The 14,517-nt window shown below is 46.1% G+C and overlaps 1 protein-coding gene across 1 annotated transcript; it reads right to left on the bottom strand.

Annotated features, from left to right (window-relative positions):
- Positions 1–10,157: 10,157 nt before the first annotated feature.
- On the bottom strand, positions 10,158–12,707 carry LOC147965005 (protein CURLY FLAG LEAF 1-like). The gene is made up of 2 exons (XM_087527837.1): positions 12,291–12,707; positions 10,158–10,904 (listed from the first exon to the last, which is right to left on the bottom strand). Exons 1-2 carry the CDS (start codon positions 12,492–12,494, stop codon positions 10,437–10,439), a joined length of 672 nt encoding a protein of 223 aa, XP_087383963.1. The 5' UTR covers positions 12,495–12,707; the 3' UTR covers positions 10,158–10,436.
- Between the last annotated feature and the right edge of the window lie 1,810 nt (positions 12,708–14,517).

The raw sequence follows: 14,517 nt of genomic DNA, 5'->3' as shown, positions 1-14,517 counted from the left end.
TTAGAGGTTCCGGTCGTCCGATAAGGTCGGACGTCCGGTGCTTCCTGGGTCGCCGGACGTCCGGTAAGTTGCGGTCGTCCAGTGGGTCGGGTCCAAATTGATATGATTTCGTGGATTTTGGATGGATTTCGAGGTGGAGATGGTGGTGGATGGCTAGATCCACTTGCATCACAACAATTCACGGATCAAAACCAACAAAACATCATCAAAACTCACAAAACACAAGAAAAATTTTTGGGGCTATTTTTGTGGGGATTTTCCGATTAGGAAAAAAACAACAAAATCAAGCTAGAAAACGAAGAGGGGCTCCGAAATCGTGATCAACCTTGCTCTAGATACCAAGATGATGTAGGGTAGAGACCCTAATCGCCCGATCTTTCACGAAAGGAGCGGATCCCGGGGAAATCACGAAGAACACGGGGAAAACGGAAGGAAAACACAAGAGGAAATCACTAAACCGACACGAATAAGTCACACATGGGCTAGATCCTCGAGTACATAGAATGATACACGAATCCACGGACAACTAGGGACGATACACGGTAACCGGTTCTTCTCCGTGAGGAGGTCTTGAATCCACAAGGGGATCTTCCCGTAAAGGAGGCTTGAATCCGCTTGGGGGATCTTCTCCGGTGGAGGCTCGAATCTCCGAGGAGAAGGTAACCAAGTGGATGAGCAAAGCTCTCTCACAAATATGAGCTAAACATTTGCTGATCCTAGCTAGAAGGAATAGAACGTCTATATATAGTCTAAGTGCAAATGGGGGCAAAAGTAGGGGTACATGGACCTCAGGCCCGAATCTGGACGCAGCTAGGTACCGGACGTCCGCTGGTGGCCGATCGTCCGGTAACTCAGGAGCGGCCGGTCGTCCGGTGTCCTCCGGACGTCCGCTGGTTCGGTTCTATGATGGGAGTGCTGGACGTCCGGAAACATCGGACTTCCGTTGATGTTGGTTCGGATGCAGGTGCGCCGGTCGTCCGGTCCCCGCTTGTTTGCTTCGGGTGCAGGGGCACCGGTCGTCCGGTCTGGACCGGACGTCCGCTCGCTGGGGTTCGGCTGAGGCTTCAGGCGCCGGACGTCCGGTCCCGGCCGGTCGTCCGGTGGCTGGGACTTTTCCTTCAGCCCTCCTTCTTCTCCGTCTTCTCGTCCATCTTCCTCTTCTTCTTGTCCTTGCTCCTTAGCTTCTCCATGGTACCTAAGTATGCACAAAGTGTCCATATGAGGTAGTAGCCATGCTTCATGTGCATCGAGGTGGAATTGTGAGAGGAGAGATGTCACCTCGGTTTCAAGAGCTCTTGCACGTGATCGAGTCATGGGTCCACTAGGCACTTGATGAGACGATGGTAGGTCCATGGGGATGACCTTGGGATGCTCCGCATCAGACTATGCATATGCCGGACGTCCGGTAGGTTTGGAAATCCGCTAATTTCAGCTTGTTTTAGAGGTTCCGGTCGTCCGATAAGGTCGTACGTCCAGTGCTTCCTGGGTCGCCGGACGTCCGGTAAGTTGCGGTCATCCAGTGGGTCGGGTCCAAATTGATATGATTTCGTGGATTTTGGATGGATTTCGAGGTGGAGATGGTGGTGGATGGCTAGATCCACTTGCAACACAACAAATTCACGGATCAAAACCAACAAAACATCATCAAAACTCACAAAACACAAGAAAAAATTTTGGTGCTATTTTTGTGGGGATTTTCGGATTAGGACGAAAAACAACAAAATCAAGCTAGAAAACGAAGAGGGGCTCCGGAATCGTGATCAACCTTGCTCTAGATACCAAGATGATGTAGGGTAGAGACCCTAATCGCCCGATCTTTCACGACAGGAGCGGATCCCGGGGAAATCACGAAGAACACGGGGAAAACGGAAGGAAAACACAAGAGGAAATCACTAAACCGACACGAATAAGTCACACATGGGCTAGATCCTCGAGTACATAGAATGATACACGAATCCACGGACAACTAGGGATGATACACGGTAACCGGTTCTTCTCCGTGAGGAGGTCTTGAATCCACAAGGGGATCTTCCCGTAAAGGGGGCTTGAATCCGCTTGGGGGATCTTCTCCGGTGGAGGCTTGAATCTCCGAGGAGAAGGTAACCAAGTGGATGAACAAAGCTCTCTCACAAATATGAGCTAAACATTTGCTAACCCTAGCTAGGATGAATGGGGGGTCTATTTATAGTCTAAGTGCAAATGGGGCGAAGTGAAGGGGTACATGGGCCTCGGGCCCGAACACTTTGTGCAGACAGGGACCGGACGTCCGCTGGGGACCGGTCGTCCGGTGTCTCAGGAGCTGCGGGATGTCCGGTGTCCTCCGATCGTCCGCTGGTTCCGTTCCGTGATGGGGGTGCCGGACGTCCGGTAGCTCCGGACTTCCGCTGATGTTGGCTCGGGTGCTGGTGCGCCGGTCGTCCGGTCCGGACCGGACGACCGCTCGTTTGCTTCGGGTGCAGGGGCACCGGTCGTCCGGTCTGGACCGGACGTCCGCTCGCTGGGGTTCGGCTGAGGCTTCAGGCGCCGGACGTCCGGTCCCGGCCGGTCGTCCGGTGGCTGGGACTTTTCCTTCAGCCCTCCTTCTTCTCCGTCGTCTTGTCCATCTTCCTCTTCTTCTTGTCGTTGCTCCTTAGCTTCTCCATGGTACCTGAGTATGCACAAAGTGTCCATATGAGGTAGTAGCCATGCTTCATGTGCATCGAGGTGGAATTGTTAGAGGAGAGATGTCACCTCGGTTTCAAGAGCTCTTGCACGTGATCGAGTCATGGGTCCACTAGGCACTTGATGAGACGATGGTAGGTCCATGGGGATGACCTTGGGATGCTCCGCATCATCTAGCCTCAGAATAGGATGACGATAACGAATAGTAATATTATTAATGCCTCTACAAACAACGCACATACGCGACGTACCATCCTTTTTCGGCACTAAAATGATAGGAACAACACAAGGACTAAGGGATTCGCGTATATAACCTTTGTCGAGAAGTTCTTGTACTTGACGCATAATCTCCTTCGTTTCCTCTGGATTGGTACGGTATGGTGCACGGTTGGGTAATGATGCATCAGGAATTAAGTCAATTTGATGCTCAATCCCTCGAATAGGTGGTAATTCCGGTGGCACGTCTTGTGGAAAGACGTCAGCGAACTCCTGCAAAATGTTAGTGACAGCAGGAGGCAAAGAGGAAGGCACGTCCTCGAATGAAAATAATGCCTCTTTGCACACAAAAGCATAGTAAACAGATTTGCTAAAATCTAGATCATCAATATCAGATTTGCTGGCAAGTAAACATGCACTTTTCAATTTAATTACAGAAACAACACTAGATGATTTATTATTAGGCTTCATTTGTTTCTCAAATTCTTTTGCCACAATCTGATTTTCACTCTTTTTTTCTCCTGTTTTGCTTTATTAGCTCTATTAATATCATCTTTCAAAATGGAATCAGGAGTCATAGGAAGCAAAGTAATATTTTTATCCTTATGAACAAGAGTATACTCATTGTTTGTACCATGGTACGTCTTTCGATGAGATGGTGGCTATCGTTTTGGAGGAAGTCGACTTTGACGATCCAACTACGAACGTGCGAGGACGTCGCGCCTTAACAATCGCTAAATCAACTCCGAGAGGTTATTGACCACGCCGGAGCACGATCAACCTGACCACGAAGGTCTGTTTCCTGCAGCCAAACGAAGAACAAGCAAGAAACTAAGATTGCAATCTGGATATTGCGAATATAAGATGAAAGCTTTATGATCAAGGTGGGGTTCTGTGACGCCTTTGTCTCGTCGTTGAACACAAATGAAGTATGCGAAGTTGCGGCTATGGCGAACTTTAATCTAAACAGAACCCAAAGTCTAAACGATGCCCTAAGGGCTATATATATGGAGGAAGAGGGGGATTTTATGGCCCTTGGAGGAGGAGTCTGAAACCAACCCTAACTCTTGTTTCCCCACACATACGGACTCTAAAAACAACCTATACTTAAGTATTTCGAAAATACATGGGCCTGGCCCAATAATAAGGTGACGCAGCACCTAGAATAGCCTCTGGACGAAATTATGAAGTGACATCTTGTATATTTCGTCCAAGGCTTCATGCACTCCTTATGGTGGCTTTAAAGTCCTGAAATCATCACTTGTAACTCCGTTCTTGATCCCCTTGCGCATGCCATCATCTCCATGCTTGAACTTGCTCCAAGGTTCATCTTTCTTGTCCAAACTAGGCCCTTCATTTGTAAGCAAAACAAATGTATCCAATTTAGGCGGCATCATATTGTCATGAACATTAGAATCGTTACCAAGAAACGAAAGTACGTGATAATTCAATTAGCATGCGCGAGCTTTAGTAATTGGTCCAGTATGTATAGCAACGGGGGGCGGTGGGTGTAACAATGGTATTGATGTCCTCATCAAGACCCCTTTTAGGGAAGGACTCAAGACCTCCTCATGGAGAAGACCGGCTACCCTTGTATCATCCTTAGTTGTCCATGGATCGTATATCTTTCCTTATGTACTCGAGGATCTAGCGCATGTGTGACTTATTCGTGTCGGTTTAGTGTTTCCTCTTGTGTTTCTCCTTGTGATTTCCCTCGTTTCCCTCCTCGTGTTCTTCGTGTTCATCACGGGATCCGCTCCTTTCATGAAAGATTGGCCGATTAGGGTTCCACCCTACATCAACTTCAAATAATCATGACGATATCCAGGCAATGATCATTATATAGGCATCACGTCCAAGATTAGTATATCAACTCCTGCTTGTATCTACTACTATTACTCAACACATCGACCGCTATCCAGCATGCATCTAGTGTATTACGTTCATGGAAAACGGAGTAATGCAATAAGAACAATAAAATGATGTAGAAAAGATCTATTCATGTAGGAATAGACCCCACCTTGTTATCCTTAATGGCATCGATCAATATGTGTCTTGCTGCCCCTTCTAGCATTGGAAAAGAACACCGCACAACTGAACCCATCACAAAGCACCTCTTTCCATGGCAAGAAAAATCAATCTAGTTGGCCTAACTAAACCAAAGATTGAAAGAAGAAATACGAATCTATAAGTAATCATGCATATAAGAGATCAAAACTCAAATAACTTTCATGGATAAAATAGATCTGATCATAAACTCAAAGTTCATCGGATCCCAATAAAAACACCGCAAAAAGAGTTGCATCAAATAGATCTCCAAGAGACCATTGTATTGAGAATCAAAAGAGAGAGAAGAATCCATCTAGCTACTAACTACAGAGCCGTAGGTCTATAATGAACTACTCACGCATCATCGGAGAGGCACCAATAAGGATGATGAACCCCTCTATGATGGTGTCTAGATTGGATCTGGTGGTTCTGGAACTTGCGGCGGCTGGAAACGTGTTTCGTCAACTCCCTTAGGATTTTTGGATTTTCGGGGTAATTATAGAGCAAAGAGGCGGTGCGGGAGGCGGCCAAGGTGGGCACAACCCAACAGGATGCGCCTGGGCCCCCAGGCGCGCCCAAGTGGGTGCTCCCCTCGGAGCCCCCCTCTGGTACTTCTTTGGCACAACAGGTGTCTTCTAGTCCAAAAAAATTGTCCAAAAAGTTTCGCTGCATTTGGACTCCGTTTGGTACTAATATTCTACGAAGTAAAAAACAAGCAAAAAAACAACAACTGGCACTATGTCAATAGGTTGGTCCCAAAAAATGATATAAAATTGCTATAAAATGATTGCAAAACATTCAAGAATGATAATATAACAGCATGGAACAAGCAAAAATTATAGATATGTTGGAGACGTACCAGCCACATCGTATGTTTCAAGTGCAAGAACGCATGGCAGTATGCGATAGATTGTCCTAAGTTGAAGAATCGGAATGGCAACGAAAATTTCGGAAGCCAGAAGGACAAGTGAACCACACCAGAATGAGAAGAGTGTATAATACCCTAGTCTTAGGTAAGATTCTCATCAAGTGCCAATATTACAATCATTCTTCGATATTGGTGCATGATTTTCATTCATATCAAAGGAGTACGAGTAACAAGCATGGAGTAAGCATGATACTTTGAATATGGATTTTTCGGAGTACCCAACCTTAACCAATTAATAGCCTACTCGAATCTCGAGGACGAGATTCATTTGAAGGGGGGGTACATTTGTAACATCCCAAAATTTGGAATGTTACCACAATCATTTAGGCATATCACTATTTCCATGCATATTTAAAAAATAGAGTTTATGAAATAATTCTAATGAGAGAGAATAGAAGGACTTCAACAAATATTCATTTGACTCTTATTTTAATTTTTTCAAATATTCAAATACTTCATGCAACTCAAGGACCCCTGTGAGAGAAGATAGCACGACTTCTCCAAAAATTTATACAAGAGTTGAATCTCTTTTGGATCAAATTTGGAAGTTGGTCGAAGTTGGAGTTCAATTCTTTTTCCATTTATCCAAAATAAATATAAAAGAGATAACATAATATGACTTCTTAAAACAACAATAAAAGGGTGGAAAATGATTTCAGTCCAATTTTCAATTATTTGAACTTTATTTTATTGAAAAATTTAAAGCCTAGCAAAAATAGGTATTTTCGGAAGTTTTCATTTAAGGCATAGAAAAGGTTCACGCGGCTCTACATATGCCCATATATTTATGAATTTTTCTGGAATCCATCTAGATATTTTACTATTTTATTTTAGCCTTGTCTAGACTCTATATTTATTTAAATAGAAAAAAGTTTAGTTAATTTAGAAAAATAAAATAAACCCAGTCTCAACAGGCCGGTGCCAGCCAACCGGCCCAGCCGCAAAAACGGCCCACAACCTACTTACCCACTGAAGCGGTATTCGCCACCAACTCTCTCTCTCTCTCCCTCCCTCCCTCCCTCCCTCCCTCCCTCTCTCTCTCTCTCTCTCTCTCTCTCGCCGATAGGTGGGAACCACCTGCCAGGCCTTCTTCTTCCCTATGCCGGAGGAGTCCGAGCTTGCACGCACTCGCCGCCCACTGTTCAAATCCTTCGGGAATCTATAGCCTCGCTTTCCCCCTTGCTCACGAAGCTATCCTATAAACACCCCGTGACCCTGGCTCCCTTTTGCCCAAAAACTCTGAACCCAAGACCACGCCTACCAGCCGTATGGGAGAGATTGATCTTGCTCACCGACACAAGTTCGACAGGAAAATCCATCGCAGGTGAGCACCCTCGACTCCTCAATATCTAATTGTCGCCTTCTCTCTTCTTTGTGACCCCGTTTGACACGGTTTCGACGCATAGGAGCCACCGGCTCGTCTTCGCCCGTTCTCACTGGAGTTCCTCGGACAGTGAAGCTTCTCTGAGCTCGCCCCGCTCGCTCCCGTCATCATCGATCACCATTTTCACCACCGTCGGACGCATCTCGCTCCGTCACATCCACTCGACTACTCCGCCACCTGCTGTGACCACTGGAGCACCGGGGCCGTCGACATCGAGTGCCACCGTCGCTTACCCTTTGCGGTAACCTGCCATTGAACCTCCTCCATCCGATCTGAAATTAACGCATAGGTTTATATATAATCTGGAGCTGCAAATTGGTATGCGTTTAACCCGATTTTCTTCGATTTAGTTAAACTGAACTAGCAGTTTAATAAAATAAAACCGCTATGTTTTTTATTTAGCCACAGCCGCTCAATTTTCTTGATTTTCGATCGTCCGCCGCTTAAGCCCCACAACGCATACCCGTAGCCAATCGTGTCGCGCCAGGTGGAACGTCATGCAGCAGTGGCAATGTAGCACTTTCAGAAATGATGCCATGGCAGAGTTTTTCTTCTTTAGATTTTCTTCAAAGTTTCTTATTAGTATATGTTTAGTTCTACAAATCCAATGGCATTGATTGTTTTTCCAACTGATTCATATTGATCCCATCTATCAAGCAGACCCAGAAAATAATATTTTTGAAACTTTGAAATTTGAAGTTAACTAGATTCAAGTTTAAATTTAATTAGGCCATAACATTCAATCCATAACTCTGATTGATTTGATTCTTTTTGCAAATTGAAGCTCTTCACATCTATTTTCTTCTAGCATCATAATCACATAAATTACCTCCTGTTAAAACATGTTTTTGTCTAGAAGCTTGGTTTGGATCTTTCTGGAGTTTTTGCATACTTCTAGTCTTTGCTTTTATTTTGGATCTTTGATTGCTTATGTTTGTGCTATTGTTTGCTTATGCTAGATTGTTTGGAGTGCGATACTGGGTACTATCAATTTTAGAGTTCAGGAATCATCATCAAGGCAAGTTCGCACTTTGATCATACTTTTACATACCCATGTTTTTTATATGCACTTAGTCCCACTTAATACTGTACATGAGTTGGAATAAGTTGTGGTTATGCTTTGTAGATCATTGAGGTGGGAACCTATGAACCTTGAAACACCTCAGGAATAGTTATTATAGTTATTTGCTTAGCATTGCTATTGTAGACGGGGTGGTATTCCTAAATCATGAAAGTTGTCAGAGAGTAGTAGATATGACCAACTTTAATAACTTTAATCAACCATCTGGGTGGAATAGTTGCATGGTGAGGGGCACCCTGGAGTAACCAGGGATTTACCTGAGTGTCCTGGAGTAACCAGGGGATCACTCTTGTATGGAAAGCCACCCAGGTTCAAAGGGATCAAACAATCTTTCATGACTAGAAGCTTACGTGTGCGGACACAAGCTATTATTGGCTCTGGCTTAGTTGAGTAGTTTTTGGGAACCATTCCGGGTAGGCTAGCAGATGTAGGGGAATGTAGGTGTATCGGCCTATCCATTGTTAAGGGGTAACATATCTCAAAGACTTTGTCTCGATATTCCGGTTCTCAAACATCAGGCAGTGTGAGGACTACAAAGGAGATGAGTGAGTCTTGTGGGGAAATTTGCACAAACCTCCCTAGAGTGTAAAACTAATCGATTAGTCCTGTCCTCGGTTACGGACAACTTGAGCATCTAGAAGTGAAATTATTGAGTGATCTCATCATTTTTAATGAATTGGGTTATAAATAAATTTGGGTTTGGATTGAGCAGGAGGAACCATCAGTAATTTAATTAATTTGATATAGGACAAAATTAGATTTATTCAAAAACTTGAATCTTAGAGCCTTCCACCGGCCAGATTTTATGCAGAGATAAAAATTATCATTTTTATTTCAGGGTGTGACATTGCCAGCATATTCCATATGCTGACTGACACGGCTGCAACTTATCATGTTCCAGATTATTCCGACGAAGAGTAATGTGCGATAGGTCGTTGTTCTACACTCAATTCTACCAGTGGAGTTGATGGGCCCATTATTCTTCTATGCTTCCATAGTATGTTGATTTAGATGACCTTCAACCATATTTATGTAATAAATACTCAATTTGAGGATTTTTGATGTAATAAAGTGTGTGATTGAACTCTGTTATTCATCAAGTATTGTGTGTGCTAGCAAGCCTATTCATGGAATAGCACTTAAGCACAAAGACTTCGATCCATTTGGGTCGGGTCGCCGCAATCTCCCTTCATTCGACACGAACTTCATAATGTTGTATGATGTCTAAAAGTTTTGAATCGCCAAAAAATCTGGAAATAAAATAACATAGCGAAATTGCCAAGTAAGCACTGCACCAACTAGCTGATACTGTGCGAGTTGAACCTAGCTCAGATAATTAGGTTTCTTGTGTTCGAACCAACCTACCAAGGTTCAAGTCATGGACTTGCCGGTAGTGCTCATATTTTTCTGAATTTATTTCAGTCGGTGATGCTTGTTCAATGTGAGGGGACGTTCTCATCAACTACAAAGGCACCTGGGGTGACTTCGTTAATTTTGTGATGTTATGCCGACTCAATATCTCGGTGTTCAAAGGGATAGGGTATGCGTGCATGTGAGCATCTGTGTTTGTAGTTTTTTACTATGTTATAAAAAAACTACCGACTTTGTATGCATGTCATGGTTGTTTGCTCCCTTTCAATATTTTACTCCCTCCGTTTCTAAATATAAGTCTTTTAGAGATTTTACTAGAGATTACATTCGGATGTATATAGACGCCTTCTAAAGTATAGGTTCACTCATTTTGATTTGTATGTAGTCTATAGTTGAATCTCTTAAAAGACTTATATTTATGAACGGATGGAGTATAAAATAATAAAATGCTAACCCAACAACGGTAATTAATTAGAGCACAAATGTTCACTCTTGAAATGGAAGGACGGAAGGTTAGTCTCTGTCGTCGAGTCCCACGAGGACATAGAGAAAGCAATGACATGGGTCTCTTTCCTTCCCTTGTCCCGTACATTGGCACAGAAGCACAGGAACCAGGAATCAGTGGCAACGATTTGGCGACCTCCTCGCACAAAACGCTGTCTTCGGTAGTCCATGACAGCCACGAAATTGCACCACGCCTCGCAAGTAGTGACTCACGGGGGAACAGGTGGTAGCAGGCTGGCAGCTCAGGCGTAAGAGGCTCCGAGGTGGAGGAGGCCGGAGCTGCCGCACTTGGGGCATAGGCCGACGCTCTTGGGCACCATGAAGTACATGAAACACGCCCTGCACCCGACCGCAACGAGCACGTGGCTGGTGGCGTGCCCACTGTCGCTGGAGGAGGGCTCGTTACTAGGGAAGAAAGACGAGAGCACGGACGAGACGCCGGAGCTCCGGCTGCTGCTGCTGCTGCTCTCCTCGTCGTCGCCGTAGCCTTCACTATAGCCGTCGCTGTCATCATAGCCGTAGCCGTAGCCGCCGGTGACGCTGGACGCCGCGGAGGTGTACCCAGAGCTGGACGACGAAGTGAAGGCTGCGCGGTGTGAAGTGAAACAGGTGGACCGCGGCGTCGACAAGGCGGAGCAAAGCGACGGCGTGCGAGGGTCGATAGTCGTCCGGGTGCCGTCCTCCCAGTTGATGTAGTACACTTGCCCCGTCTGCATCAGATCATTAGGAAAAAAAGGTAGCAAGTTCAATAAATTCCCTGTAGCATCTAGGTGTTGAGAAAAATCGTGGAAAAAGTAGATGTTGAGAGAAATCAACTAAAAATAGAAATGAGGAGATGCTGCAAAAAAAACTTTCAAAATGTATGTACATCTTGATTTGAGATAGGCCATGAACACAATGTTTGATTACCAAGCAAAAGGAAAATGTTTGACAACTAGAACCGATGGACATCAATACAGGGGCAGAGCAATGTGGAATAGAACTGCTGGATCAGATGAAATGTGCTCTATGCAACTCGTGACCTCGCAGGGAATATATGCAAGATTCTCTTCGGTCAGTGTGTGACAGTTGTGTTGGTTTTTAGTTTTTTTTTGCGGGTGTGGTGGTTTTTAGCTTGGAAAAAAACAGAGATGAGTGCGGTGAGAATCAAAATGAAGAGGTGCGAGTGCGGAGAGTATTTGTGTAGTAGAAAATAAAATGAGAAAACCCGCAACATATTTTTTTTCTAGGATTCGGAAATCGAACGGTGAAGATTCAGGTAGTGTTTGGTTCTCTTAAAAGACTTTTTTTAGTCCCAACAAAAAAAGTACCTGGAAGCAAACACCCCTCAGGCTACATCGCACCTTATTTTTAACTAACTTTTTCATGTCACTTGTTTGTTGGAAGCAGGGTGGCATCTATCCTAGCGCAATAAAGATCCTCACAACTCCGGTGATAATCGACATGGCTGTGGTCCAGAAGAAACCTATGGCGAAATCTAGCTTTACAAAGAGAGGGAGACAGAGCAAAAAGGAATGGATCCACACAGATATGTCAGGATTTACAAGACAGACGCAGATCTGATGGCGCACTAGGATATTAGTAGTATTTCAAGAAGAGAAAACAGCAGCATAGCAATGGGGGAGAACAAGTTGCCATCCAGCGGAAAGGGTCGAGCCTTTCTAAAGCTGGAAAGAAATCACAAGGAGACGGATCAAATAATCAAAAGGAAATTTTGCAAGAGAAAAGAGTTGCCGGCTAGGAACAGATTATGCAAGAGTCCAATAACAAGAGAACAAAAGAGGGGGCCAAAAGTGGAGGCGATTAATGAAGCTCAATCCGTCTCAAGTGTTCAGCCGCTTTGGCCATTAAATGATGCGAATGATTGACCCATCGAATCCGGGCCTCAAAACTACGAAGTACAGGCATCCAACTACCTCGTAAGCCGCTTGTCATTTATGTCCAAATGATTGGGAGAGCGCACACGCCCATGCACGCACGCGCACGGGGGCGCACGGCCATCGATCCCATCCCTGGCGGATGTTCGTTCTCCCTCCGATTCGGATGTTGTGAAGGGGAACAAATGACGGAATGTATAGATGGGGACGTGTGCGTACCCGGATGTCGAGGCACTGCTGCCAGTGGTAGGGCAGGGCGACGTCGGAGTTGAGCTCGACGGTGACGCCTTCGCTGTCGTTGCTGCCCTCAGCGCCCCTGGCGTGGCCGTGGCGGTGGCGCCGGCCCGGCCGCCAGCCGCCGCCGTTGAGGGAGCAGCTGCGCAGCGAAGAGGCGATCATCTCGATGTTGGGAGCAGTGGCCATCCAGAGCGGCGACAAGGAGCGAGGGGCCGGTGGCCTCTGCCTGCCGGATGGTGGGTGGAAATGGGGGAGGAAAGTGGAAAGGGAAAGAGGAATTTCTTGCTTCGCTTTTGGCCGTGGTGTTGTTGTGTTCGTCGCGTGGGGTATCCCGTGACCGTGAGCGAGACCAGCGGGGTGGGCTGGCCAAAGTGCTGCAAGAGTGGCTCCTTTCCCTGGCTGGAGCCACAGGAGCATTATTAGTAGACTTCTCAAACCCTCAAACCCTCACTAATGTTTTAAGGGTCCAAAAATAATTTTTTTGTGCACTTTTATGGATTGAAAAACAAGGGCAAAGATTAGAACCCTCAAACCCAACCCTTATAACGAAATATTCCCCATGAACGACGTTGTCGTTGCGCGCGGGAGGTCGACGGGGCGGCCGCCGGCGACGGGGGCGACTAGCAGCGGCGACCGCGGGCGTGGGCGCGGGAGTTGGGAGGATTTTCCCCTCCCGCGCGAGGATAACCGCCAAATGAGGGTTGGGGTAGGTTTTGCTCTCCAACCCTTACTTTTGAGGATTGGGAGAGGGTTTGAGGGTTGGACCTTTAAAAAAATTTAAGGGTTTGAGGGTTAAGGGGTTCTAGTCTACGGTTTTTTTCGACAAAAACTGTAAAAAAGCAGTTATTTTTAGGGGTTTGAGGGTTTGAGGGCTCTACTAGTAATGCTCTTATATAGTCCAACGTTTTTGAAAAAAGTCATATACTACTCAGCGTTTGTTTTGTGTGCTACCCTCTTTATCTTTTTTTTAGGATGTGCTACCCTCCTTATCAAAATCATGCCGATAACTGCCATACGCGCGGGCTACCAGGGGTCGTGCCGCACGACCCGTTCGGTGTTTCACCAAGCCAGGCTGATGCGGAGCATCCCAAGGTCATCCTCATGGACCTACCTACGTCTCCTACGACATCATGTGGACCAATGACAAGAGCCCGAGCGAAGGCTATCGAAGACAAGGTGAACTCACTCCTCTCCGAACTACCACTTTCTTTTTTTCCAAGAGTACGCAAAATGTGTACCTTAGCTTTATAGACGAGAGAGAGTTATGTACAAGAAATACAGACGACGGAATGCACTACCACACACGGCATGCACGTCCACCCCTCGACTCCACACGTTAGGCTACTACTCTATACCATGTTGAACTCCTCTCCCTCTCGCCGATGCCCATAGCCTAAGTTCCTGGTGGATAAGATCGGTCGTTCCCCACTCGTTGGCGATGTTGCTGTTACGAAAAACTCTGTCGTTTCTCTGCTTCCATAGGTTCCAGCAGAGTGAAATGCAGATTGTGTCGAATCCTCTCCGATGTCTCTTGTCAATGCGCTTTCTAGCGGAAACTCACCAATCGCCTAGTGTATCCTCCGTGGTTGGAATCAAAGCATCATCCACGCCCAGCTCTCGAAAGCACAGAAACCACACTTGTCTCGCATATACACACTGCAGAAGTATGTGATCCACTTTGTCCTCCTCTTGGTCACATAGGAAGCATGCTGAGCTATGATCTTGCAGACCATGCCTCTGCCTGCGGTCCGAAGTCCACACTCTGTACTGGAGTGCAAGCCAAATGAAGAGCTTACAGGTCATCGTGGCCCAACTGCGCCAGACAGCCGAGGCGCATTGAAATCTTACCCCTCCCTCACACATCATTTTTTATGCGGAGCATCCCAAGGTCATCCTCATGGACCTACCATCGTCTCATCAAGTGCCTAGTGGACCCATGACTCGATCACGTGCAAGAGCTCTTGAAACCGAGGTGACATCTCTCCTCTCACAATTCCACTTCGATGCACATGAAGCATGGCTACTACCTCACATGGATACTTTGTGCATACTCAGGTACCATGGAGAAGCTAAGGAGCAAGGACAAGAAGAAGAGGAAGATGGACGAGAAGACGGAGAAGAAGGAGGGCTGAAGGAAAAGTCCCAGCCACCGGACGTCCGGCGCCTGAAGCATCAGCCGAGCCCCAGCGAGCGGACATCCGGCCCAGAC

This window comes from Triticum urartu, chromosome 6A, assembly GCF_056163025.1.
Source record: "Triticum urartu cultivar PI428250 chromosome 6A, HENAU_Tu73, whole genome shotgun sequence".
Lineage (NCBI taxonomy): Eukaryota > Viridiplantae > Streptophyta > Magnoliopsida > Poales > Poaceae > Triticum > Triticum urartu.
This window is presented reverse-complemented; position numbering and strand designations above follow the sequence as displayed.

Excerpts from the sequence above, each read along its gene's own strand:
- LOC147965005 (XM_087527837.1), bottom strand. The coding sequence starts at position 12,494 with ATGGCCACTGCTCCCAACATCGAGATGATCGCCTCTTCGCTGCGCAGC. Across the intron at positions 10,905-12,290 it reads AGCAGTGCCTCGACATCCGG|ACGGGGCAAGTGTACTACAT; the intron begins GTACGCACACGT and ends GATCTGATGCAG.